This window comes from Arachis stenosperma, chromosome 3, assembly GCF_014773155.1.
Source record: "Arachis stenosperma cultivar V10309 chromosome 3, arast.V10309.gnm1.PFL2, whole genome shotgun sequence".
Taxonomy (NCBI): domain Eukaryota; kingdom Viridiplantae; phylum Streptophyta; class Magnoliopsida; order Fabales; family Fabaceae; genus Arachis; species Arachis stenosperma.
Genome location: NC_080379.1, coordinates 25226926 through 25254386, shown reverse-complemented (window position 1 = coordinate 25254386; position 27461 = coordinate 25226926). Strand labels below are relative to the sequence as shown.

Below are 27461 nucleotides of genomic sequence, written 5' to 3'. Positions count from 1 at the left end.
AATCTTTTGTTTTGGTATTAACTTAATGCAATTTTAACATTTCAAAAAGTTTTTATAAGGTATTGTATAATTAGGATCAAACAAGTGAACAACACTGATATAACTTTAAAATAATAGTTCATATAATATAATATTATATGAAATACACATCTAAGCAGCATTAAAGACCCAGAACCCTAAAATATTAAACATGGATATTGTAAGGCATTCATGAAAGATAAAAACATAAATCACCAACTACCAGCTCAGCTGGCTGTCAACCAAAAACCTTTGATTATTAATTTTCTTCTCAATGAGTAAACTTCTGTCTTTGATAAATAAATTAAAAAAAAAAACTTTGGCTTCGATTTTTCTTCTCCATCCAGGCATATTTGCATGCCTTTGTAGAACGATGATGGCAGATTGTGCAAAATCTCAACGTCCTTATTCTCGTCGGATAAATCTGTGAACACAGAATATTCGGACTTTACTTGCAACGGGCTAGAGTTTTTCTTCGTTACATCATCACAGGGTTTATTCTTCATCTCATATAGGTCCGTATTGTCGAATTTCTCATGCTTCTCATCAGTTTTACATTGAAGGGCAGTTAATCTATCAAGTGACTTCTTCGCCATCCACATTGCCTTCTCCATCTCATCAACTCTCTTGGATAAAGACTACATTATAAAATAGAAAATTAGCATTGGTATAATTAAATAACATTGCAATATTATCATGAGTTGGATATATTACCTCTATGGCATGTAGTATTTGTTTCAACGGAGAATTTTCAATAATTTCCATCGAAGAAAATCCAATGTGATCGTCTACTACTTTTTCTTTCATTGCTCTATTAGATTGTAATTTTAATTTTAGTAGAGATAGTTAATAGTGTTCAATGCTTAAGCGTTTATATATAGGTCTAAGATTATGTTTCACACAACTAGTTCTCTTTTAAAATTTAAAATTAAATTTGATAACAAAAAATTGTCATTATACTTTAAATTAAAAAAAAATATATACCCAAACTTAAAATAGTTTCCACGGCATACATTACAACCTGCCTTTATCTTGTATTAAATTAATAGTAAATTCTTGTTTTATAATTCTAATATTATCTTTTTGAAAAAGATAATATTAGATTTTTTTTATGCAATCTTATTATTCTTAACTACTTATCTTCTTACTCTAATTAGATAACTTTTAAAAAAAATAAAAATAAAATATATTTAAATTTGTATTATGTTTATCTTATCTTATCTTTTATAACCGAATTTGCTATATATTCATCCTAAGGGGTTATATGATACCGTACAAGACAAAATACTACTATCTGAGTGAGTAGTAGAAGATGGCTCCACCGAAAAATATGCAGTTCAAGAGTATGTTTAACGATATAACAAAAAGGATAGAAAATTTAGAATCGGTCATTCATGTTCTACACCAAAAAATTGATTTGATCATGGGACAACAGAAAACTTCCACAAATAGTAGTTCCATGTTGGATCCTACTGTAGTTGTGCATTCTTCGGAAAGTACAAAAACTAGTGATCTTACTGGTATCATGCCAATTCAACCCAAGAAGTTATTCCACTTGGATATTACTCGTGAAGCTACAACTCCACCTAATGGACAATCACATGTTAGAGTAGGAGCTGTACTGCCAAAGGTAACTTTAATTTTTTTCTTCTTTCGTTTATTTATTCTTTTTTCTTTATTTTTTAGTGTAACCTTGAAACTATTTTTTTCATCTTCAGTGGTGGACACTTGTTGCATTTGAGCCTACTGCTTCGATGATGTTAACCGAATCTCAAGTAGCTGTTGCAGCCTATATTTTTTCGGATACGTTAGATCCGTACGTGTGGTTAATGATTATGTGTATAATGTAATGGTGTAAAAATTCTATGCTTCTCCCAGCTAACCACTTTATGAATTTGGCAGTTCTGAAGAGTTGGTAATCTCAGATGAAAAGGGTTACAGAAGTACCTTTAGATGTCTTGTCCCAGAGAGATGTGTCGAATCACGAGTAAATGCATATTATTTTTTTTCTTGTAATTATATTTTTAATCCCCTATTTACCAATAAACATGTTTTACATATAATTGTAACATATTGTAGGTTATAAACCTGGTGGCACTTATGATGACACGTATATTTCGACGTAGGAATGAGGATCCAATTTGCTGGTTCATGCCTACACATTTTGCAGTAAAGTTATCCCTATAATATAAAGAAATTCTTAGTTAATATTTTGGTCTAATAGTTTGATTGGATATACTAATTTAAAAGAAGTTCTTTTTTCTAGACTAACCCGTGCTATGTACTCACATGGTAAAGTGTATAATTAAATTAGCAGTTCAAAAATAGTTGTTAAATTGAAAGCATATTTTCATTTAACAATATTTATTTGTATGCAGCGATATGCTTTAAGCGACAAATATACACCGGCAGAGGTTATCTTTGATTTTCTTGGAGCATATATGTCACTGAAAATTAGCCACGTCATTAGGGTACGAGTGACTAATTTGTTTTCCATTAATGTACTATTATCTATTTTTAGTGTTTATAATGGTTTAAGGTTTATCGCAGGTGTTTATCCCTATCTGTGAGTAACTACATTGGTATTTGGTTATTGTTGACTTTACGAGTCGTCGCCTAATCATATTGGATTCATTGCCTTCTGTCGAAAAACATCAACAACGCAAAAGAAACGCAATTAAAGTGGTAATTATTTGTTCTAAATCAGTACTCAATGATTTAGAATCACTTAACAACTTAACAATTTAAATAACTATTTGTTGTAACTAGTACACCTAGTCAATTTAAATCATTTACAATTCATTCTTCTTTTTTTTGTTATGAATTCACTCTTATACAGGCAACTTATTTAGAAGCGATATTAGATGATCATATTTTTGAGGATGATAAGTCTAAAGTTGTAGATTGCTCCACTTTTTGGCCTATGACACCTTTTGGCCTACCCACTCAAAAAAATAGATCGTAAGTCTAATATTAAATTTTTTTTTAAAATATCATAACTCGTTCAATAGATTATATCTTATATGTATATAATAACTGTTTGTTGAATGCTTTTTATCATAGGAATGATAGCGGAGTTTGGGTGACCGGTTGGATGAGAGAATGTACTTTACAAGATGACTTCAACATTCAGGTCATATTTATAAGAAAGTATTTTTAACATAATTTTTTCAACACACTTCTAATTAGAATTATATTGTTGGTGCTCTAAGCAGATTAACGATTCCACACGAATGAGACTTACCGTGGATTTGGTTTTAGAGGAGTACAACGATTTATGTCTCGTAATACAAGAAAATGCTTGGCAATATAGGACCAAGGTGGAAGCAGAGCATGAAGACATTTAGAAATGAGGAATTCTCTTTTTAGATATTTTTAATGTTTTTTTTGAAAAACAAATTACTAAGCTATGTTTCATTAGTTTTTACACTAATTTATCTTTCTATATATTACAATTCTATATTACTAATTTCCTTTACTTTATCGGTTAATATAAATTATTCATAACCTATATATTTTATTTCTGTAAATAACGATGATATATACAAAGAAGAAAATGTGTTTCTATTTTCTTATTAAAAAACAGAAAAGGTGAGTGCAATATATATAAAAGTGAAATGAGAAGTGAGAACATGTTTGATCTGTATATTAATAAGCAATTTGACCATTACAAGACAATGAAAGTGGCATCATCTGCATAAATATTATCCTTCCTAAGTTCAGAATCCTTGTCCCAAATAAGCTTTTGTTACTATATTACCCTATTGCATGACATCTAGTAGAAGAGTATAGTTTGATGGCCCGAGATTTTGAAAGGCAGGCCTCTGCGTCACGCCACTGTGAAAGGCTGATGTATACATAAGCAAGATCATGCCATACTTCAACTTCCAAATTCCTAATCTGATCTCTTTTGTCTTGTCACCAATGGTATGGAAAAGGGTAAGGACCTTAAAGCAATATGACTATGAAAAAGTATTTTGGGACTGGAAAAATTAAGAAAACAAACCTTAAATAGCTTATTCCGAGAACCAAAACTTTTACTATGAACTTGAAGAACAGCAAAAAGCTGAGTGTATGTCTCAATGGCACTCTTTAACTGGCCCTGAGCGATCTGAAGTTTCGCCTTTGTTCGTAACAAATCACCTTGATCCCATTTCCCAGTCTGATCCAAAGCAACATTGATAATAGATTCGACATCTAAGAACCGCTTTTGTGCGGATAATACCCTAGATAACAGTAACCAACCTTTAACATTAGAGCCAACTTCAAGTTTTACAATGCACTTAGCATAATGAAGTGCAACATCCAACTTCCGTTGCTCAGCGTATTCTAAACTCAGATGGTATAATACAACAGGGTCTTCCATTCTGCTCAATTTGCAGGCAGTTTCAAGGGTATGAAGTGCTTCAGATTGTCTCTTAACCCTTTCAGCATCAGAAATGGCCAATTTCGAGTATGCAGAAAGTGAAACACCAAGTAAGAAATTGGCCATATTTTCTAACTGATTACATCTTCCATCCAAGTTCTCAAGTGCCATCCGAGCAAAGCTTACCCCAGGGTCTTTTGTAACACTGAAGTTCTCGCAACAAATCTTAGAAGCCATTAACAAACTTGAAACATGTCTTGGGTCCTCTCTATTACTCAGCAGTTTTCTAAGAAGATCCAGCGCTTCCACGTTCTTCCCTGCTCCGTAATAACAAAGAGCTAAAGCATAGAACCTCTCCTTTCGATGGATAGTTCCAGGAAGCAATTCTTCCAATTGATTGGCTAAAATCATCAAATCTCCAGAAACAGATAGAGCAAATGAAAGGTGGTCCAAAATTGAAGGATCCCACTCAATTCTATTTAGAGTGACTTTTCTTAGCAAAATCATTAAAAGAAGTATAGCCTCTTCAATGTTGTTTCTAGGCACAAACAATCCATCCATTTGGTCCCAATAGGGTAATATAGTAACAAAAGCAATTTAAAATTTACCAATTGCCCCAATTTTGTGCTCCCGACAGATATCTATCAGATCTTTCATGGAATTGAGTATTGACAACCTCAGATATTTGTCACCCATTACAGGAGGCAAATGATGAGAAAGCTTGATTAGATAATAATAATAATAATAATAAACTTATAAAAAAAACTCTAAGTAGATTTAAGTAGTGTACCTGCAAACAATAATGATATCTAATTAAAGCCAATGTATTTAGATTTAGAGTAAAAGGAGAAATTCCAGTTAAGGTAAACCACTGTGAGCACAATTTCTAATTTGTATGACCATCCAACCCATTTTACTAAAAAAGCAATGTATGCTCTCCCATCCATTTGACTGGCTATGATCTTTCTTTTTCCCTTTCAACAAAAAACTTAGTCCATGCTTCAATTTTGGACTGTTTGAAATTTTTTGTTGGTTTTTTCAGATCATTTCTATGATCTCCAACCATTAATTAACAAAGCAACACCATTTCTAAGATCCTTCAACCCTTTTTAGCTGAGACTTCTTTTTTTTCCAGGACAACAAATGACTCGGTCCATTTATGAATTTTGGACCGTGTGGATCTTGGAATGCCAGGCCAACTGCAGAAGCAATGCAGGTCCCTGACACTTATGAAGTTGGCCTAGAATTCATTTGCAATTGCTTTTGTAAACAGGATTTTGCCGCAGCCCGGAGGGCCAAAGAAAAGAACACCTTTGGAAGGCGACATGCCAAATTTCTCAGCATGTTCCACCGGGTATTGATTCGTCTATAAACAGTAAAATAAATCTCTTATATTAACAAATTGTTGAAAACATACCTAATATACAACACATTTAAGATTCGGAATATGAAATCAAGATGTATACCTGATGAACCAGATGAGCGATTTATGGTCGCAGAAACCTCTTGTCTTATTGAGCGTGGGAGGCGTAGCGCGGCGGCAGAAGCAGGGTGAGGCGGAAGCGGGGCGAGGCGGGGGCAGGGAGCGGCGGCGGACGCAGGGAGCGGCGGCGTCTGACGCGTGTTGTGGCGGCGAAGGTAGCGAACCAGAGAGAAGAAGATGAGAAAACGCGTTACCCTAGCAGAGCTATCTTTGAATCTAGAACTGAATCTGAAACTAAAAGATAAAGGGAAAAAGTGTAAATAACAAAAATTAAAGGGATCAAAATCTAATTAGTAAACTTTTCAAAAAAAAAAAGGGGTACATTTTGTAATTATTTTTATGGTGGTTAATGATAAACCTACACAAAAGTGGGAGAAAGGAATCCTTGGCCGAAAAAAACAGTTAAATATATTTACGTGTTAAGTCAAAAATTTATTAGAAATAGTAGCGCAGAGAGGTAAATCAAGTCAAAACTACATGTTTGGACTTAATTAGTTAGATTACTTGTATATAAAAATTAATTATTGAATTTTTTATTTTAATTTTTTTTTATTTAATTATGACCAGCTAATCTACTGAAAAATTTTATTTTTTTTTATTGATTTAATAGGTCAAACAAACACTCAATTGAGGATTTAAAATTTAGGATAGAGGGTTCGGTTCGAAAACTGTGTTTTATTTATTTATTTATTTTATTTCTTTTTCTCAGTTGAAATCAACCGGAGTGGCCACTCCCAGTGAAAAGAGAGAAGGCGCAGCAATGGAAGAGACAAGGAGAGGAACGGTGACGTCACTGGCCTCTCTCTTCCCCGTCGGGGAGGCGCAGAAGGCTGCCAACCGCGTCCAATACGCCATCGCCGAGAAGCGCGCCGAGCTCGACCGTTTGCTAGGTTTCATAGACGATAACAACAACCTCATCAACCTCGTTCACAAGCTCCCTGAAGAACTTTCTCACGACATCATGGTAAATGACCTTTCCTCTTTTTATATATATTATGATGTCGATGTTGATAAAGTTTCAAATTTTCGGAATTGGGGTTTTCAGGTTCCGTTTGGGAAAGCAGCGTTTTTTCCCGGTCGGTTGATTCACACCAATGAGTTCCTGGTATCTTACGTACTTGGTTCTGTTGTTGCCTTGTTCAATTCTTACATTTTTGCTTTCCATGTTTGAGAAGTGGTTTTGTTTTGTTTTGTTTTGATTCGTAGGTTCTTTTGGGAGAAGGATATTATTCAGAGAGAACTTCCAAACAGACCACTGAGATATTGAAACGGAGAGGGAAGGGATTAGATTCACAGCTTGATTCTCTGGAAGCCATGATCAAGGACCTTCAAGCAGAGGCCATGTTTTTCGGTCAAACAATTGCTGAAGCTGCGGTGCGTTTCTAATGTATAGTTTGGAGTTAAAAGGCATTGTTGAGCCTGTTGATGCATATTTTTTCTTTATTATTATTATAATTTTGAAGGATTTGTTTTTATTTGATTTGTTAATTTTGTTTTTAATATTTTAAAGCTGGGAAATGTGGACCTCTGGTGCAATGTAATGTGCATTACTCCTTAGCATATGACATTGAAAGCAAATATATTCTTTTGATACATTTTTAATGGGACTTGATCCGTCTTGTGCTTTCATCATGCATGCATATGAAAGTGTTCATGAAGTTTTCTTAACTGATTGATTTGCTGTGATGATATTTGATTTTGGCACAGGAGGGTCTTGTGGAGATAAGGGAAGACTATATAGAAGATTCTCACAAAGGGGAAACTAAATCAGGTATGTTCATGGCTTTTTCTGCTTTACAAGGTCTAAGATTATTTTTAGATGAGACAGACTTGCAATACTACCAAAACTCTTAAATTTGGAGCCGTGGTGCAAAGGTCAGTAGTTAACATTCGAAGTTTTGGTTGTAAAATCAGCTTCTTGCCAAATTCAAGCTAACCTTACCTACTACACATTCATACTGACCCTTCTCTAGAGTCAGATAACTCTATAGCACCTTTTAATTTATTTTCGTGGTTATTTAATATACTTTTGTATCATAAGTTTTTCATTGATTCCGGTACTTTCGTGGTTTTCTTTTACCTTTTAATGTTGCTTCCTGAAAAGGGTTTATCTTTCTTTTATTTATACAATTATACTTTGTTTCACATGCAAGACTAAAAAACAAAGCATGAAATTGATGACTGTACTTTTAAACTTCTTCCTAGTAGTCGACCCATTTAGGGGGCAAGGCTTATTTTTATTGTTGTTGTTGGTGTATCTTTGAATGAAATGCTAATTTCCTTTTTCAGGTCCACTGAAGCAAGATGCTCCTGATCTTGAAAAAGCTAAACCCGATGATGAATATGCTCGAATGCTGTCCAGAATGGATGAACTCGAGAAAGAAGAGCTTGCTGCAGAAAGTGGCGGTGACAATGGCAAAAATGAGCAAACTACAGAGGACGTTGATGATATATCATATCAAAGACCTGTTGATAACGAACCCCGCAATTCAGAAGTAATAACTTGATTAATAGTGTTTCAATTTACTTGTGACTGCTAAATCATAATCTGGAATGTTGTAAGCTACAAGAAATAAGTTTATTCCCAAACTTTGGTTTAGGAGTTTTCCTAACAGAAAACCAAACATTAGAATTTGTTGAATTCTGGTTTATAAATATTAGTTAGAGAATATTAACACATCGGACTTTGATAACTTATTACTCATTTTCTTACTGCCCAAATAGGACTTCCATAAAGGCACACCACCAGTGGACCAGGCTAACAATAAAAGTATGGCAACCAAGTCTGTAGAAAAGCATTGCAATCCTGATATAGCTGATCAGTTGAATGTAAGTTAGTATCTTCCTATTTCCTTATTTCAGCTTTACATATGTTTAATATATATATGATATATAACTTTCAGCTAAAAGAGAGCATGGTTTTGCATTCTGATTTTCAAAATGCAGTTTGCAAGCCTGGATTTGCAATCAAATGTTAGAGGTTGGTCTTCAATTTCAATAATCTCTTAATTCTCTCATTTTATGGGCATAGACATGTTTGCTAGTTATGTGTATCATAAAATTAATATCCGTGCTAGTTGCCTCCATTCTGGGCTAATTCTTGATTTGAATTCAGAGGGGAAGAATGCTGCTAAAATGGTGAAATTTGTTGATCATATCGAGAAGCCTCTCGTACACCATGAAGAGAAGCAAGTTAAAGCAGCTACTGCATCGAAAAGTGAGGTATGTATGTCTTGTGATGAAATTCTTATCATATCTGTATGCTGTCTTGTGGGCTATATTGATTCCCTGGTCATTCATAATCGATTCATGTGTATTCTCTAGTCCTAAGTAACATGCAATGTTAGCATTATTCACTATGTCCTGAATTATATTCTGGTTTTGTTCTTTCTGATCTCTCTTATAATAATAAATAACAGAATTCCCGCTTCTTGATGAGCTTGCTCCACATGGTTATTAGGAGTATTTACTGACATGGCCTTTTTGCTTAATCTGTGGCCTTTATTCTGCAGCTCAGTCTGTGATCTTCATTGATTTCTTCCACCCTTTGAGCACAAGATTTATTTGTTTATTTATTTATTGATCTGGTCCTTAATATTTATTATTTTTTCCTTTGCAGGTTCAACACCAACCTTCACAACCATCATTTGATAGCCACAAGGTATGTTTACCCTTTATATACATTGCTAGGATTCACTTTCACTAAAAGTAAGTTTGGATACACACTCATTATCAAATAACTTATCATGAATTTTAACTCTCTCGTCATTGAATTAAAGATGTCACTAGGTAGATCAATTGCAAAAAATTGTATACAATTTAAAATATAATTCGGCATAACTGGATAATTGTAACTCCTAGAACAAATGAATCCCTTTCCTATTGGTGGCCGGTACTTCACAGTCTGTACCCTCACCTCACTTTGCTCTATAACTAAATGGTTTGCTGCTTTTATCTTTCTCCAATATATGTATATTCTACAGGCTTTTACAGGCTCCATCGTAGAGCATACTGAGAATATTAAAACCTCAAATGGACAAAGTTCAACTTCATCACAGGTAGATTTATTGATTTTATGTTGTTTCAGTAAATAAAAGAATTGATTTTGTAATTTATATTGTAATAATGATCACATGCTGTGTTATCTTTATTTATTAAAATATATGATGCCTATCACAGGTTTCTGGTTCTCAGCCTTCAAAACCAGTTTCCAGATTCAAAATGCAGAGAAGATAGTCACAAATAGAATGAGTAGCTTGCTAGAAGCTCTTCTTATATTTTAGCCAATATAATTTTGGTGGCATATGTGATCATTGCATGTGATATGCTTGTTAGAGTAAAAAACTGGAGCGGGATAAACCAATATGAGGAGTGTGGGGTTAACTAATGGAGCTGGAATTTTCACCCTTTTTTTGGTTGTTGCAATGGGTGTGATTAAAAAAGTTTACCTTTATGATTGAATTTTAATAGCTGTCCATAGATATTAACAGGAACAATGCGATGTTTCTCCTACTTTAATTATTAACAGAATTTTATAGCCTTTTTTTGTGTATTTTGTTTTATGGTGTGATTACTAAGTCTTAACCTCACATCAACGTATTCCATCTCATTTATCTGGAACGATTATCAAAGCGAAGATCAATTCACATTTCATAGTTGTGAAGCATTATTCATTTCGACCAAGTCAAAATAAATAAATAAATAAATAATATCCATTTCCTATCTTTGAATATGGCATTATCAAATTAAAAATAATTCACGGGAATCTTACCAACCTTCCAGTCGCAAGGCTCGATGTGAAGATTCATCAAATGTACGAGTTAAATTTAGCAATGCGCATATTCAATTTGAGAAAAGGAAACCTAAGCCTGAAGTAACAATTAAAGTTTCATCATACGCAAAAGCTACAACCTTTGGAACAAGATACATTTTTTATATTCACTTTGTGAAAATGGTAAACTACTAAAAAAAGGGTGGTATTTTATATTTGCCATCTGTACATAATGTTACAATCAGTAATGTTTTCTATATTGTAATCGTAGCAACATCCAACATAACCATTTGTTTTGCCATCTATATGAACCATTCCTTTTAACCATTAGGCATCTTCTTTTTCTTCTTGAAGTCTCGAAGCACTTCCTCCCTCTCCTTAGGAGTTGCTGATAGTAACCATTTGCTAAATGCAAGCTCTTCCATGCCCATAGAATGTGCAAGCAGGCTATATTGGGTTCTCTTCCTTTCATCAATCAAAGGAGCTTTCTGTTTTTTAGGTACACAATCTGGTTTATTTCTTTGGTTGACTGAAGAGATGCTTGGCTTGACTAAGCTATCACTCTTTGAAGGGATGCTGCTATCTATCTTCCCCTGAATCACAGGTCCACAGTTGACAATGTCTTCATTTCGATGAGCATACACAATTCCTGAAAAAAATATGCTCTTTTTACAAGATTTATCATGGAACATTATTCAATTTTTTAAGAAAACCATAAACCATAGAAGCTTTATTCCCACATTTCAAGGATTTGATGCCCTTAAGCCTGAGGGTGATGACTCCACTTCTAGGTATGTTTGGTTACCATACTAATTTTAGAAGGAAATTTACAGGAGCAAACTTTATCAGCAGGAATATTAATAGCTTAAAATTGTCAACTGACATATCATTTAAGGATGCCTTGAACCTTGAGGATCTCAATTTTCAAATTAGACGAAAGATTCAAACCATTAACAGACACAGGCTACAGTTGCTATGATTGGATGTACACAGCAAGAGCTTTTGCAACAATTAAGTACTCTTCCTATGTCTTGTTTAAGTTATTGCCTCTTTTCATTGTAGAAAGCAGAAATTAACCATGAAAGAACACCAAACATCCAAAAGTTACGCTAGTTTTGGTTGCATGTTATCACTTAACTGTTTTCTCGGTGACAACAGATTTTATAATGGGAAAAAACATGGAAATTCAGTTAAGTTTAGGCATCTTTAAACTTACCAAGGTCTTCAAAATCTGGTTTACTTGCTACATTGCTTGCAATTCCAGCACATATTTCAGTGTCAGACGCCGATTTTAGAGAATCAGTTTCTTCTAAAAGATTTTCTTTTTCCTGTTCTATTGTATTGTGATGTTCCTTTCCCATTTCATGCAGTTTAATGATTTCACTAGTAAATAGCTTGTCAGATAAATCCCGAAATAAATTGCAAATTCCAAAAAGCTCCCCTTGAAATTCTTTGCAGTCCTACAGGCAAATTAATGAGGTATATATGAGAACTAGTTTAAAACTACTAAAGTCAAATGAAAAGAAATGCAAAACTTAAATGCATATATATTTGGTACCTGGACACCTTCAAAATATCGTTTTTCCATCTTTCCTGAGACAGCAATGTTTGAAAGCTGCTGCTTATACACCTGACGAGAATAAACAAGTTCTTCAAGCGAACCGGCTGCAAGAAGACGGAACACCAGAACATGTCGCTTCTGCCCAAAACGAAAGGACCTGTCCTGAGCCTGTAAGTCTTGTGCAGGATTCCAGTTGGGATCAAATATTACAACCCGGTTTGCACTGACAAGGTTCAACCCAAGCCCACCGGCACGAGTTGATATCAAAAATACCTAAAATAATAAATAAGAGTGCACAAATTGAATCGGAAAACTGCTCACTCAATCATTGGGTTTGAGACATACTTGTTTGCTAGGACTAGAGTTGAAATCATCAACTAAAGACTGGCGCAAATTTGTCGGAGTAGACCCATCAAGTCTTGAGAAGCAGTAGCCTTTCCGTATGAGAAATTTCTCCAGTATGTCAAGCATCCTGGAAAGTGGAAAAGATAATTAAGTTCAATTCAACAGGAAAATATAAGCACATGCAAACAGGCAGCAGTTTTCTACTGCAAATGATGGTCATGCAAAGCTTTCCAAATGCCATGCTAATAAGGCCCGTGAACAATACATACAAGGGAACACTCTACAATAGACAATCTATATTTATGAATTTAAGTTTGAAAATGTGTAAGAGAATTCTAAAGAATTCTGCAGATAGAGAGAGTGATTGACCTAAATGTGACACTTTCATTATGATTCAACTAGTGTGTACAACCATATTCATAGGTAGAGTGCAGCTTGATCTGCAAGCTCTAGAAGGGTACATGAGTAATTCTAACATATGTTTGTCACAGTTAGATACTTGTGACAGCTGGTACTAAATGCAGCAATGAGGAGAATCCTATTCTACTACAGCATTTTTAATGAGCATTCTGCAGCTTGCCAACGCTTAGGTTATCTTATTCTATTGTGCCCCTTTAGTTCCAAGCCTCTTTGATCCTGGGGATTCTAATTGTTAGCTTTACTCTATTAATGCAAACTTAAAATGCATGTTTCAAGTCGCCTAAAATTTCAATCTCTGTTGTGCCATATCCATCCTAACTTAAATCAGCAGAAAAAGTATCAAACAACAAACATAACTTGAGGGGTGTACTATGTACTCACCTCACCGAATAGCTAAACAAAAGAACTTTGTCACCATGTGAAATCCATGAGTACAGAAGTTTTTCAAGTGCTCGCATTTTTCCACAATGTTTCACATCACTTAGATCCATGAAACTCTCACTCTGCATATTTCCACCAACCAAATCAATATCAGAGCCAAAGACAGCAGCAGCAAACTCTGCATCTTTGCCTTGCTTCTCAGGGTCATCTTTGGGGTTTGGCTTAATCAGCTCAAGGTGATTGCTTATCTGAAAAAAGATTTAAAAAAAAAATACACATGAATAGGCAACATTAAATAAAGTAACAAAGCATCGTGAACATGACATCTAGGTAAATATGTATATTGAATTATTATTGAATTGAACCATGATAAATTTTAAAACCTAGAACGCGGAAACTCCTATGAAAAATAAAGTTGAAAGACATCCAACGGTGTGAATAAGTAGCTTTTAAGAGAATTTATGCAAGCAACAGTACAAACAGAGAGATAGGCAAAGATATCTCAAAGATTAAGCTTAACCTGTTGAAGCTTGACAAGGCACGGAAGGACAATGCAGAAAGGGCATGAATCACAACCATCAGGGTTATCTCGGTGAAGGTAAGGCCAAATAATTCCATTTGGTACTGTCCTCTTACAACATTCAACTTGTGTAAGTGGGCTACCACAACTACAAGGCAGGTCCTTGTTTATAAGGCATTGGATATCAGGAAGCTGTAACATTCTCTTGTAAACACGTCTTTGCAAATCACTCATGGCACAGAACACAATGTTATCTTCCTTCCCCATCATAAGATGTCCAATTGTCTCTTCCTTTGTCCTTCTCAACAAATATTTATGAAGAACATTCACAAGGTGTTGTTTTCTTTTATTAGCAATTTGGACAAACTTGTCAGGAGCAGATGACCTCTGACCATGTTTAAGGGGTTCATCATAGAACTCGCGAAAGTGCTCCCGTGTCCCAAGTGATCCAGGTGCAACCCAGTCAAAGAGATTAAACAACTCCATTATCTTATTTTGCATTATGGTCCCTGTAAGACCATAACGTCTAGGGGTTTTAATTTCTAAACATGCTTTATAGAGTTTTGATTTCTCATTCTTAAGCCGGTGAGCCTCGTCAACAATCACAATGCCCCATTCGAAATCTGACAAGGAATTTCCGTGAATTCTGTAAGTGTCAAAACTTGTAATAAGTATCTCCACTCCATTTGCTTCTAGTTTCTCATGTATCAGATCCCGGTTTGCACCATGATAAATGGAAACACTGAAATTAGCCCATTTAGAGAACTCACTCTCCCAGTTATGAATGACAGAAGTTGGACAGATTATCAATACAGGGTCTCTCTTCTCTTCGCCATTTTCACCCAGCATGGAGTCTCTTTCCTTACCAAAGATAGCAGCAAGAAATGCTATTGCTTGAATGGTCTTTCCAAGACCCCTGTTTGAAATTTTAATACGCTCAAAATTAACCTCAATTATAGTTGTATGACACTCTATAAATAATATAAATAGTATATAGACACAAAATAGAAGATACAGAAATTTAAAATTCAAAGGGCGTTGACTGAATCATGATATATGTGGTATTATAAATTAAACAAGAAAACTCAGAAGATATATAGACAAGAGAGCAGACATGAGTGAATTAGTTGAAGAGCACTGCTATGCTGTCCAAAATATTTTTGAACAAATCCATTACAAACAGATGTGCTTGTTTACCTAGTTAAATAATAAGAGGAAATCAGCTATTTAGGAGGAAAACATACTATTTCCTTTCATATATTAGTTTTGTGGAAGCTATTTGTACTATTTAGCCTGTTTCTTTTGTAAAAGGCTCCAGAAACTAAACAGAAATATCTCATTACCTCCTTGAAATTTTATAAACAGAAAGCGCTTGACGAAGGAAATTAAAAACACTTAAAACACAAATCTTATCTTCACAAAATTTAAAAAGATGATATCATTTTATGTTGAAGATGCTGCCAGTTCTTGTGATCTATATTCTAAGAAGTCATGAACATGTACTTCACACAAATTTTTCACAGGGTTCTCAATATTAACAGTGTTGCATGCAGTCATGCACTAAAATTTGAATATAATATCAATGCATGACCATTGTTTTATGAGCATGTGATTGGACAAAACAAACAAAAGAAAAAAATCATTATTTGAATTGTAATAGAACCCTACCTGTTAGATTTTTCAAAATCAGAATTTTTGCAAACACATACACACACACGCGCGCACACACACACCCCTTTCAATATATGATGCATTTGATGGTGCTGAAATAACCACATAGAGTAGTAGAGGAAAAAACCAGAAGAAAGAAATGCAACCAGATAAAAAAGGCAAAAGAGTGCGAGGAGCAAGTGATAAGATGTAACTTACATGTCATCTCCAAGGATACCACCATGATTGTTTTTATACAAACCATACAGAAATCTCACTCCCTCTCTTTGATGCTCAAGTAGTCTACAATTTATAGTTGCGGGAACCTGAAAAAGCGATCAGCACCTCACTGTAAATATCTCAATTGTGTTTCAAATCTCTACACTCCTAATATCATTTATCAAAGTGTTTCAAATTTTTTATCTGCAATTCCTCTAAATATTGCACCACTCAATCACATATATGAGCACTACACCATTTCTTTTTTGGCCAAAAAACATGTTAAGTTCATAATCAGAAACATGCTAAACTAAAGTAAAGAATAGCCAAATGGCATAGTCTCCCCATACTCACTTAGAGGTTGCGGATTCGAGTCTCCCTATCTTTAGTTAAAAAAAAAAAAAGTAAAGAATAAGACTTCCGAAAGCAAATATAAAACCTAGTAATCTTCTAGGTGACCCACTTGAACCTGCCATTATGCAATATATTTACCGTAAACATCCAACTGATTTGTTTTACTTCTAGTACGTATTCTAGTTGATAAATGCTAGTAAGTATTCTAAGTTGTTAAACCCTAGAAATACTAGTATGTATTCTAGTTGATAAATGCCAATGCCAATGCTCAAATTCAACCAAGAAATACTTGCTCCAAGAACATCTACAATCACACATTTTTATTCTTAAGCTTAAAAATTACATGAAAGCAGTAAATTATTGATTGTGAATGTTACTCGAGCGTACATTAAATGTGTTCCAAGAGCACACTTTGCAAGATTGGAACTTGGAACTAATATACCGATAAATAAGAAAGCCCCAATAAACAATGTCAATTACTGCATTCAATTAATTGCATAAAAACTTAAAAATGCTATGAGTAAAGGGGAACCTGAATGACGGGAACTTCTGCATCTGAAGAAAGGACAAGAGGTTCAAACGGTCCAGTGTGATCAAACTGAAACTGTGAAATTTTAGCTATTCCGAATTTTCCCCTCTTCACCTGCAGCTCCTCCTGTTCTTCTCCATCCTCGTCATCACCATCATCAGCTTCTTTCTCTTCCGGTTCTCGCTTCTTAACCGAATTGTGGAGCTGAAGCGGCGGCCAAGAAAATGTGTGGTCGTCGGCGTCGTCTTCTTGGAGGCGGCGGAGCTGCTGGGAAAGAGTGGATTTTGGGAGTTTTCTTGGGACGGGAAGGTGTGAATCGTGAAGAAAGGAGTAAGGGCGTGTTTGGCTTTGAGAAATTGATAGAGAAGAAGAAGAAGAAGATTGTTGTTGTTGGGTTGTGGTGCAAGGTCTTAGTAGAGTTTCCTTGAAAGCGTGGAGTGACATGGAATGAGGTTTGGATTGGACAACGCGCGCAAATGTCAGCGTTCCCTGGGGAGGGGTCTCTTTCTCCGTTTCTCCTGAATCCCCTGCAAAACTTCAATACATCTATGATAATGATACATTTATTAAAATAAAAAATTTAAAATTTTTATCTATTTGTATTATATAAAAATTAATATTAACTTCTCGTACAATAAATTTAAGTTACATTATTTTTTTTTTAATAATCTCATATAAGCAATTTCAATTAGATGGTAATAAATAATAATCAACTCATTATTTTTATGAAAAATAAATTTATAACTTTAACTTCTTTAATCAATCAATTAAATTTATTATTTATCAATAAATATATACATTAAAAGTATAATAATAATAATAACAAAAAATTTCAATTACAAATATTCAAATTTTATGTTATTTAATTTATTTATACGTGTTCACTATTATTTAATTTTATAATCTCTCACACAAATTATTGAATATCTCGTTCTCATATTTAAATTTGATACATTTTTCTATTAAGTACAATCTAATATATTATCGTTAATAAAGTTAATTCATAATTTTTTTTTTCATGTTACTTTTTACTTGAATTAGGCAGCTGCCACAACACATTCAACCCGGACAATAATAGGTTGGCTTTCCACAAATCCCATCGCAAATTCTCGTTGATAGGGATGGAAATGATCATATACAACAGTGGATTGATACTAGTGTGGGTTATTTTGTAGGTTTTAGCACTATTCCTACACCACCAGAATCTGGTCAATAAGATCTACTTCTAGTTGTACTTCAGAGCGGTATCTTATAATTTTTGACAGAGTGGTTTCATTGCTTTGCATATGGTTTTTAATACTACACGTCTCAATCAACCATATGGAAATAGGACAAAATTTAAAGAGACATGTGGTGTGAAGCAAGAAAATGCAATGAAGATTGCCAAGAAGTTTCTTTCCAGGTTTTAACTCATGATTATATTGCTTGCTAACGTGCGAATGTAACTCTCTCCGCATGCTTCCAAATTACTCCACCAGCTGAGCACAAAATGCTTGAAAATTAAAAAATCTACTAAATTTTATTTTGAAAAAACACTAAATAAGTTCTTTATCGATCATTTTTTTTCAGAAATTGGATATACTACTTATCTAGTAAAGTGACCTTCAACTTATTATTAATAGAAATTAAAATTGTGTCTTTGTGAAATACATGGTTGTCTTTGGCATAAAGCACTTACAAGTTACACCAACAAATTGCTATCAAGGACTCTCTAATAGTTTTTTTTTTTAAAATAAATTAAAAAATTTAATATCAGTAACTTAAAATAAAACTTTCAATTGGCATTACCCTAATCTAATGTCCAAAATATTAACACTTAAATTTTTAATCTATTTTATTTTTTTATCTTTTAAAAAACGTCTAAAATTTTATATAGGATTGACTGCCTTATCCGTACTGGTAGGTATCCAACTCGCTTCCATCTAAATCCAATCATAGTAAATTGGCAACCTAATCTGCATCACATATTTTAGGAGTGTTCAAATTCAAACCGATCTAAATTAAATCGCTCATTCAATTTAATTCAAACCGAAAATCGGTTAAAATCGCACTAATTTGGATTTGATTGGATTATATTTTTTGCAAACCGCTGGATTGGATCGAATTTCAGATCTATTTTTCATAACCGATCCAATCCAATCTAAACCGCATAATGTGCTATAATATTATTATTTTATTATTATATTTACAATTATATTTATAACATGTTCAATTTGTTATACAATTTTCTATTATTCATGTATTATTATTTATTTATTTATTTTAACTAACCTATAATTTTATTTCTATTGTTATGTTATCGTTGGTCTTTTAAGATATTGTTAAAACTTTATGTCATTATTGATTATTTAAAATTTTATATTGAGACTTGTTATATGTATTTAATTTATTTTATTTAAAAAACCGCAAATCCAAACCGATCCAAACCGCTTGTAATCGGATCAGTCTTTCCTTTTGGCTTGAAGCAGCGTCTAAAGGTAAGTACCCACGAGAACCCTTGGTGGCTTGGGCGTTGGGAGTAGATGTGAATACGTTTTCAGAGGCAGAAAGCGGGGCAAAGCCAAGGGCTGAAGTCTAGTCCAGCGTTGATATAACTCTTCGACAAGCCTGCCCATCATCAAAGCAAGTCTATTTGGATCGGATTTTCAAAAAAAGTTCATCCAATTTAAACTGCAATGCACATAAATTAAGCGTTTAGATCGAATGACTTTTTCTCTTAAAACCAAATCAAACCGCACTGCAAACACCCTTTGTAGTTTTAATAAAATAATGTGAATGTTTGTAGTAATAATAATAAAGCGTTGATATAACTCTTCGACAAGCCTGCCCATCATCAAAGCAAGTCTAGTTGGATCGGATTTTCAAAAAAAGCAAACACCCTTTGTAGTTTTAATAAAATAATGTGAATGTTTGTAGTAATAATAATAATTCACTTAATACAATATTTAAAATTTTAGTTTTATCTTTTTATTTGAAATATCAAAAATAATATTTTATTCTAAAAAAGAAAGTTTAAGGACCAATATTTTTATTAAAATATGGTCAGTACTTAACCAGTAAAAAAGTGAGCAATTCCATATCATTAAATGAAATCTCATACCATTAAAAATACTAATAATAACAAATTAATGACTATAAATTACAAAATTTGATGTTCTCCTTAAGTCCTAACCCTCCTCATTTTAAAATACCAAAAACACAGATTAAAATATAATCAAAATATGTGTGTGAAATAAATTAAAAAAAAAACCTTTGGGAGATCCAGTTTTGAGAAACACCAGTCTTCATCTTTAACTAGATTGTACGGTATGATGCACGTTTTTGCGCGCGCCTTGGTTGCATTCTAGTGTTGTTGTAGGCCCCACTGAAAGCAGTTTCCTGTGTCCAATTCCCTCTCAAGTCTCAATCACAGATCTCAAATCGTTTTACATTAACTCCTTTGCTTCCACCCATTATAACGGTCTATCTGCTTCAACTTAATTTCCTTCTTCTCACTTCTCACTTCTCTCTCGCTCAGATCGCACGCTCCCAGCTTCTCACTCCTGCTGGCTGCTGCTGCGTTGCGTGCAAGGTAGCGTTTTTCATTTTTTTTCTTTTATTATTTATTTTAAAAATTTTATGGAATTCTGCATTTCTGAGCTGGTTGTTTCTCTTTTTCTTCCAAAATTCCTTATTTGACGAAGCAGCATTTGCAAACTTGTAAGATTGTAATTATCTTACACTATTGATGAATAAGCGTTTACCATACAAGTTCGATTATGTGTCTGCTGGAGGATATAATGAAGTTTTGGACAATGTTCATATACTCTTGTGTCTTTATTGCTTGATGAAGCAAACAGTTGCCTTTGAGGGGGGGGGGGGGGGGGGGGAGTTGTTGATTTGCATTTTTGACCATATCTTTGCTTAAACCTTGATGAAGGGGTTCAACACTATGCAGGTTTTTGGTGCTAATAATAAGAATAAATGGCTGCCCGGAAACCTGGTTTGATTGCATTGTTTGATGTTGATGGGACTCTTACAGCCCAAAATATATTACAAGATAGCAATTTGATGTGTTCTGAGTCAGATTTATTGTCTACAAGTAGTTTAAGGTTACTAATTAGGGTTTGGATTCGGTTTCCCTCTCCAAAGAAAGCTACTAGTAGCCTCTTCAAATTCAATTATAAAATATACCCGATACATATCTTTTAATATTTGAAAGTATTCCTTTTTATTTTTTTATTTCTTTTTTAACACGCATTATCCCAACTTCCATTTCTGCCTTCACTATTGCAACTTCCATCAACACTGTTCAGTAGTTTCATTTGTTTGGCATGAAGTTGTATGAATAATTTTTATCTCCATCAGAAGTCCATAAAAATAAATTCTGGATTCCAACTGTGCCCACTCTCAACCAAGAAAAAGAAAAACATTCCCACTCCCAACAGCTACAAATGCTGCACAAACTAGTCACCAATGTTGAATTTGACTCTGGATCTCTTTATGAAACTAGATAATCTTTTAACAAATTGAAGTCATATTTTCTTTTTATTTTGTATTGAAATTAATGAATTGATTGAATAAACCTAGATTATTCAAAAAGTGAAGAGCATACTCGTATGAATAAAGGCACCAATAATTATCATATATTTCAATAATTAAAGAGCAAAGAGAAGGAATAATAATGACAAAAGAGAAACAAGAGGAAGAGGAAGAAGTGAGCCCATGTTGCTCAATCAACACTCCAAAGATCGTTCACCGAGATCATCCATCAATCACCACCATTGTCAATGTTTATATTGGACATGATGGAGGTGGATCAAAATTTATTAATGGTGTTGCAGTTCTTTCAAAGGATAAGGCAGCAATGAGATGCGGCAGTACTTTCTTTTCATCTTATTTGAACAGTGAAGGTCTGAAAAGAAATAAAAAACAAAGCATGAGTACTTTTTAAATATGAAAAGATATGCATGGGGTTATTTTATAACTACGAAGAGGCTACCAATAGCCTCTCTTTGGAGAAGGCTACTGAATCCAATGCTGAAGAAAACTAGAAATCTGGATTTATTATGATTGTTTAGTCTTGCATCACCTTTATTTATTGTTTCCTACTCGAATTCAAGGTGGTGACTCCAGAGATGTTGGTGTTCATGCAAGATCTAAGGAAGGTAAATGAGCCGGATTTTATTTTTGGGAAAAAAAAAGTTTACATGCATTTCTTTTCTTAATCCATACGTGACCATTCATAGAACCTGCTTTAAAAGTCCTTTCCTTTTTCCTAGTACAGGTTGTAACAGTTGGAGTTGTGGGCGGTTCTGACCTTGTAAAGATATCTGAGCAACTTGGCAGCACAGGTTAGCTACAAGCATCTCTCAGATTTCTGATGCTATAATTTTGTTATGTGAAACCACTTTGAGAAAATTGATTGTAGTGTTCCATCTCATTGCTTAATGCTAATTAATTCTATTATGTGGTTTCTTTTTCATGTTTGTTTTGTTGTCTTCTTTGAAATTGGTTGAAGTTGGGAATCATGTTTGCTGATATAAGCTGAGAATTCAGTTTTTATTTTTTCTCTACTTTTGTCAAATCATGCATCTTTGATAAGCTATTATAATGAAATCAAAAGGATCTATCTTTTGAATATACCCCTTACTGTTGCAGTTACCAATGACTATGATTATGTATTTTCTGAGAATGGTCTTGTGGCTCATAAGGAAGGAAACCTCATTGGAACCCAGGTACACCTCATAAACCTCAATCCTTGATAGAATCAAATTGCAATGATCAGATGTAGCTTGAAAAAATTGTGATGACCCTTTTGTTATCGAAAGAACAAAACTAGTACCATTATGTTGTGGCTTGTAAACCCCCCCCCCCCCCCCCCCCCCCTCTTCTTTTTTTTTCCTCTTAATCTAGCAATGTAAAGTTTTGATCTAATACACCATGGCAAGTTGTAAATTTCCCTGTTTACAGAGCTTGAAATCATTCCTTGGTGATGAAAAGCTCAAGGTAAGGCCCGAATTTCCATTCAAGCCATATTGTTTGAGACTGAGCCAACCATGCTGATTACCTCCTAACAGCATTTGGGGATAATTTTGTTGCAGGAATTTATTAATTTCACGCTTCATTACATTGCTGACTTGGATATCCCTATTAAGAGGTTAGCGATATTCAGAGGTTAATCATATACATTTCATTTTTATTGCAGGAAACTTATAAATCACGTTTTGTCACAATCTTTTCAGGGGAACATTCATAGAATTCCGTAGTGGAATGCTGAATGTGTCGCCAATCGGGCGAAACTGCAGCCAAGAAGAAAGAGATGAATTTGAGAAGTATGACAAGGTGAGACATCTTGGTCATGTGAATGCTAATTAGAATTTCGGTTTCTATAATTTGATACTATATTTCTTTTAAAAGTTTGCAACGCATGTTCTCAGATTCACAACATTCGTCCGAAAATGGTTGAGGTGCTTCGCGAAAAGTTTGCTCATTTTAATCTGACATTTTCCATTGGAGGCCAGATAAGCTTTGATGTAAGTGATGATCTTCATGCTGATGTGGCAAATGTGTTAATGGTCAAGTTATAAGTGAATATATCTTAATTTGAATCTTCTCTTCAGGTTTTCCCTCAAGGTTGGGATAAAACATACTGCCTTAAATACCTTGAAGATTTTAATGAAATTCACTTCTTTGGTGACAAAACCTACAAGGTTAGTCCTTAAGTTTATTATGCAATACACCTGTAGAGTATCAAACACACATCTGTAACTCTATACCATTGTAGATTTTTGAATTCTATAACGCTAGTCGCTACCGAACCTTTGTCTATGATTTATCAATGTTACATCTCTGTGAAAATCCTTAAAGTGAGCTGGGGCAAAAAATTCTGTAACAAGCAAATAATTGTCTATTTATGGAGACTGCATGAACTTTTTTTTTCTCCATTTTGGGCCTATTTCAAATAATTTACCAAAATGATAATGCTTTTAGAATTTATATATTTATTGAAATTTTTTACTGCCAACTGTTGCAACCCAAAACTGAAGCTATATGTCTATTTTATGGTGTTACCATAGGATGAAGATTAATTAATTTCCTACATTCTTATTTTGTAATTTTCTTTGAGCAGGGTGGAAATGACCATGAAATCTATGAATCAGAAAGGACTATTGGCCACACAGGTTAGTTGCTTTCTAACTTAATCATAACATGTGAAAATGACTGAGTTTTGGTTACAATGGCATGCTGAAACAATTTCATTTTAAATAAAGACCATTTGTATTCATTTCTTTTCAGTTACAAGTCCTGAAGATACCATGAAGCAGTGCACAGCTCTCTTCCTTAAAAATTGAATTTGCTGAAGCAGTGTTTCCATTGAGAACCACTATTGAGGAAGTATCAAATACATGTGATCACAAGATGCAAATCACTGTAATTTTGGTTCCCCAATTTTGTAATTTTGTTGGCATTTTTATATATTGGATTTGATAAATAAGCATGTCATGCAGTTAAATTGTTTCAAATCAATCTGTTAAGAGTGATGCGGCCAACTCATAACATGACAGTGTTGCTGCCACTAGATTTAACTTATTTTATGTTCAAAACAACTAAAGAAGCTTGTTTCTTGTTTCTACTTCTTATTTTTTGGGAAATGGATATTTATTATTCGTATTTTGATAATTCTTTTTTAACAAATTCATGCAAATATATAATGCAAAAAAAAAAAATCATGTATACAATGAAATTATCAAATATAGAAGTGGTAATATCACCATCCATTTTCTAAATACATCTCAATTTCAAGAGAAAAAAGAAAAACAAATTAAAATTACAATTAGCTTTAAAATAAAAATAAAAGTTGAAATTATTTTCTCAAACAAAATGTACTTCCAATTCATAGTTTGGCTGAACATCAGTACTCACATTCTTTAGTCCCAAATTTCAATTATATCTAAATAATGATAAGGAAGCTACACATGCATATAACCAAAATGTAGAAGGAGGACCAAATCAAGAAACTTGAGCAATTGGTCTCATTTTAGTTATAATTTATTCATGAAATTAAGACTCAGAATAAATACAAGAGCTTTCTTTTCACTACTTGTATGAGTTGTATACTATACCACTAGATTTGACATTTCAACCAAGTTTCTTAAGAGTAATGAATTTATTGCATCAGATTATGCAACTACATGGAAGGGGATCTTTTATGCTACTATCCTAAGAAACTTTCAAACCACCCCCCCCCCCCCCCCCCCCTTCTCTTTCTCTTTTCTTTTCAATGTACAACCAAATCATAAAGGTAAGACAAAATCCAACAATCTTCTAAACAAAAAATTGATGGAATAAATGATATTACATGATTTCACTTGTTTATTCAAAATTATGCATCCTCTTTGCAGAGATGAGTGTATTCTGGAGAAGCATTGCTATGGTCATTGGACCAACTCCTCCAGGAACAGGAGTAACAGCCGAGGCAACTTCTACGGCTTCTTCATAACAAACATCTCCAACCAGTCTATACCCTCGAGGGCTATTCGGATCCTGTCTCAAACCCCCCAAATACACATGGATTGGTTAAATAACCTTGATTTTAAAATTTCTGCATTTAATTGTTTTTTTCATTATTCACAAAAACACAACCAAGATAAAGGACTTAAATTAAATCTACTAACCTCTACTGGGTTGATTCCGACATCGATAATTACTGCACCAGTTTTTATCCAGCTTCCCCTAACCATGTTTGGCTGCCCAACAGCCGAAATGATAATATCTGCCTGCTTTATGATCTCTTCAGGATTATTGGTTCTTGAATGGACGACAGTGACAGTAGCATCTTCCCTCTAGGAAAATTATATACACACACACACACACACACACATGTTTGATACCAAAAAAAGAAAAGGAGCCAGTTATATTTAAATAAAACAAATTTTGAACTGTTTATAACTTTTAAAGTTTTGACTAATGAGAAGTTTACCTGCAGCAAGAGAGCAGCTGGCATTCCTACGATATTGCTCCGACCAATTACAATGGCCCTCTTTCCTTTAATAGAAATGCCGTGTCTGTGAAGTAGCTCTATGCACCCCTTTGGTGTACAGGGAACAAATAGTGGTTCTCTACCACGCATGGCAAGACGACCAATATTTAATGGATGAAAGCCATCTACATCTTTCTCAATTCTAACAGCATTCAGGACATTTTGCTCATTCATATGCTGTCATAAGGCCAAGGAAAATTATTAAAGCTTCCAATGAAAGTCATTAAGTCACTCTTATCTATTAGTCATTAAGTCACTCTTATCTGCAGCAAACTCAGCTATAAGTTATTGATCTTTCGTGTATGAAAAGCTTGACGTATTTCCATGAAAATATAGGAAACTTAGCATAATTTAGAATACTTTTCCCTTAATATAAAATGAAGTTAGAGATGTAGAAGCATACAGAAGGTAAAGGTAACTGAACAAGAATGCCATGGACTGAAGGATCATCATTGTAGCCTGAAATATGCTTCAATACTTCTTCTTCTGTGGAATCCTCAGCCAAATGTACTTCCAAAGAATTGATTCCAACAGATTCACAAGCTTTCTTCTTGTTACGCACGTAAGTAGCAGAGTCCTTTCTATCTCCAACAAGGATTACGGCTAACCCTGGAATCACACCAATAGCTTCTTTCATCCTGGAGACTTCAGCTGTTATCTCATCTCTGATCTGCTTTGATACCGCTTTTCCATCAATCACCTTAGTATTAGTCCCAGTAGTCAGGGATGCTGCACACATAATCATATTAAAAAATAAACATATGAACATAACTTAGCGAAACCTTTCTCATACAATAGCAATAGAAAGGATTCATTGTCACGTGCATGTAAGAGAATCACATGCCCAATCCAAGTCTAATATCTTGATCAGACATAAGGCTTCAAATTCTTCATTGTACAAATTATCATCTAGAACCTAATCAGCAGGTAACTGAGGTAAAATTCATGCTAAATTCCAAAGCTTATCCATTTAATTCTACAATGTCACTAGCAGGCTATGTTGAATCAACACAGGCAGACACAAACACTGGCAATCTCAACCAAACAGAAACTCAAATCCCCCCACCAAAAAGAAAAAGAAAACTAGACCGTAAACCCTATTGAATGTAAAAAAAAGTCACTAGCACCATTTCAAGTTGAATGTAAAAGAGACTGCTTTTTTTTTTTTGCCCTTTAATGCCATAACTACAAAAGATAGCTACAAAATAACAAAAGAAGGGTACCACAAATGACCCATCAAGCTAAAACTAAACGGAGGTTTCAAATAGACAAAAAGCGGCAGAAAAGTTGAGAGCCTTGTTTGTACCATGGGGAAAAACAACATGGGGCAGTGAAGGAGCTGCTGCGGAAGAGTGAAAAGTGAGGCACCGGAGATAGGTGGGGCCCCTCTGTAAGGGGTGGCAGTGGAGGCGGCGGCGGAGGCATCCCGGTGGGAGCAGGCGGTGGGCGGTGGAAGAAGTAGAGGCACAGGAATGAGTTAGGAACATCATTGAAATGGAAGAACATGAAGAAGCAGCAGCAGAAGCCATTAGTATTAGTTGATTCCTCAAACACAACACAACACAGGTTTAGTGATCAAATGTTGCCTCTGTTTTTTGTTTTTCTCACTTCTTGGAGAATAGATTCTCCATTTTTTTTATTCTTTTTAACTTTTCCTTTTATGTTTATTTATTTATCGGTGAATTTTAGTATACAGATCAAAAAGTCATACAGATTTAAAGATTTGTTTACACTACACTTTCTAAAGCCACACTTTTTACTTTAAACCGTAACTCTTCACAAAAGCGTCATCTAATGGAAAAAAGTAAATTAAAAGATTTAA

General features: G+C 34.2%; 5 protein-coding genes across 5 annotated transcripts; 2 read left to right on the top strand and 3 right to left on the bottom strand.

Moving 5' to 3' along the window:
• Positions 1–3774: 3774 nt before the first annotated feature.
• LOC130965723 (protein NPGR2-like) lies at positions 3775–4945 on the bottom strand. The gene is made up of 2 exons (XM_057890483.1): positions 4025–4945; positions 3775–3918 (listed from the first exon to the last, which is right to left on the bottom strand). Exons 1-2 carry the CDS (start codon positions 4943–4945, stop codon positions 3775–3777), a joined length of 1065 nt encoding a protein of 354 aa, XP_057746466.1.
• A 1609-nt stretch (positions 4946–6554) lies between these two features.
• On the top strand, positions 6555–10419 carry LOC130967415 (uncharacterized). The gene is made up of 11 exons (XM_057892262.1): positions 6555–6831; positions 6913–6972; positions 7074–7241; positions 7575–7638; positions 8157–8362; positions 8592–8696; positions 8814–8847; positions 8983–9089; positions 9487–9528; positions 9851–9925; positions 10047–10419. Exons 1-11 carry the CDS (start codon positions 6628–6630, stop codon positions 10101–10103), a joined length of 1122 nt encoding a protein of 373 aa, XP_057748245.1. The 5' UTR covers positions 6555–6627; the 3' UTR covers positions 10104–10419.
• A 369-nt stretch (positions 10420–10788) lies between these two features.
• Positions 10789–17146, bottom strand: LOC130970689 (switch 2). Its single transcript, XM_057896847.1, has 8 exons — positions 16621–17146; positions 15735–15841; positions 13866–14781; positions 13346–13593; positions 12545–12671; positions 12197–12472; positions 11855–12098; positions 10789–11287 (listed from the first exon to the last, which is right to left on the bottom strand). The coding sequence occupies exons 1-8, from the start codon at positions 17059–17061 to the stop codon at positions 10959–10961; spliced, it is 2688 nt and encodes an 895-aa protein (XP_057752830.1). The 5' UTR covers positions 17062–17146; the 3' UTR covers positions 10789–10958.
• Positions 17147–19898: 2752 nt separating this feature from the next.
• Positions 19899–24240, top strand: LOC130969734 (phosphomannomutase-like). Its single transcript, XM_057895597.1, has 12 exons — positions 19899–20188; positions 20555–20645; positions 21716–21764; positions 21884–21950; positions 22258–22334; positions 22570–22605; positions 22701–22756; positions 22842–22941; positions 23037–23132; positions 23220–23309; positions 23729–23780; positions 23896–24240. Exons 2-12 carry the CDS (start codon positions 20581–20583, stop codon positions 23949–23951), a joined length of 744 nt encoding a protein of 247 aa, XP_057751580.1. The 5' UTR covers positions 19899–20188; positions 20555–20580; the 3' UTR covers positions 23952–24240.
• Positions 24241–24863: 623 nt separating this feature from the next.
• LOC130969915 (bifunctional protein FolD 4, chloroplastic-like) lies at positions 24864–27233 on the bottom strand. Its single transcript, XM_057895833.1, has 5 exons — positions 26946–27233; positions 26043–26368; positions 25580–25816; positions 25275–25442; positions 24864–25143 (listed from the first exon to the last, which is right to left on the bottom strand). Exons 1-5 carry the CDS (start codon positions 27166–27168, stop codon positions 24973–24975), a joined length of 1125 nt encoding a protein of 374 aa, XP_057751816.1. The 5' UTR covers positions 27169–27233; the 3' UTR covers positions 24864–24972.
• Positions 27234–27461: the final 228 nt, after the last annotated feature.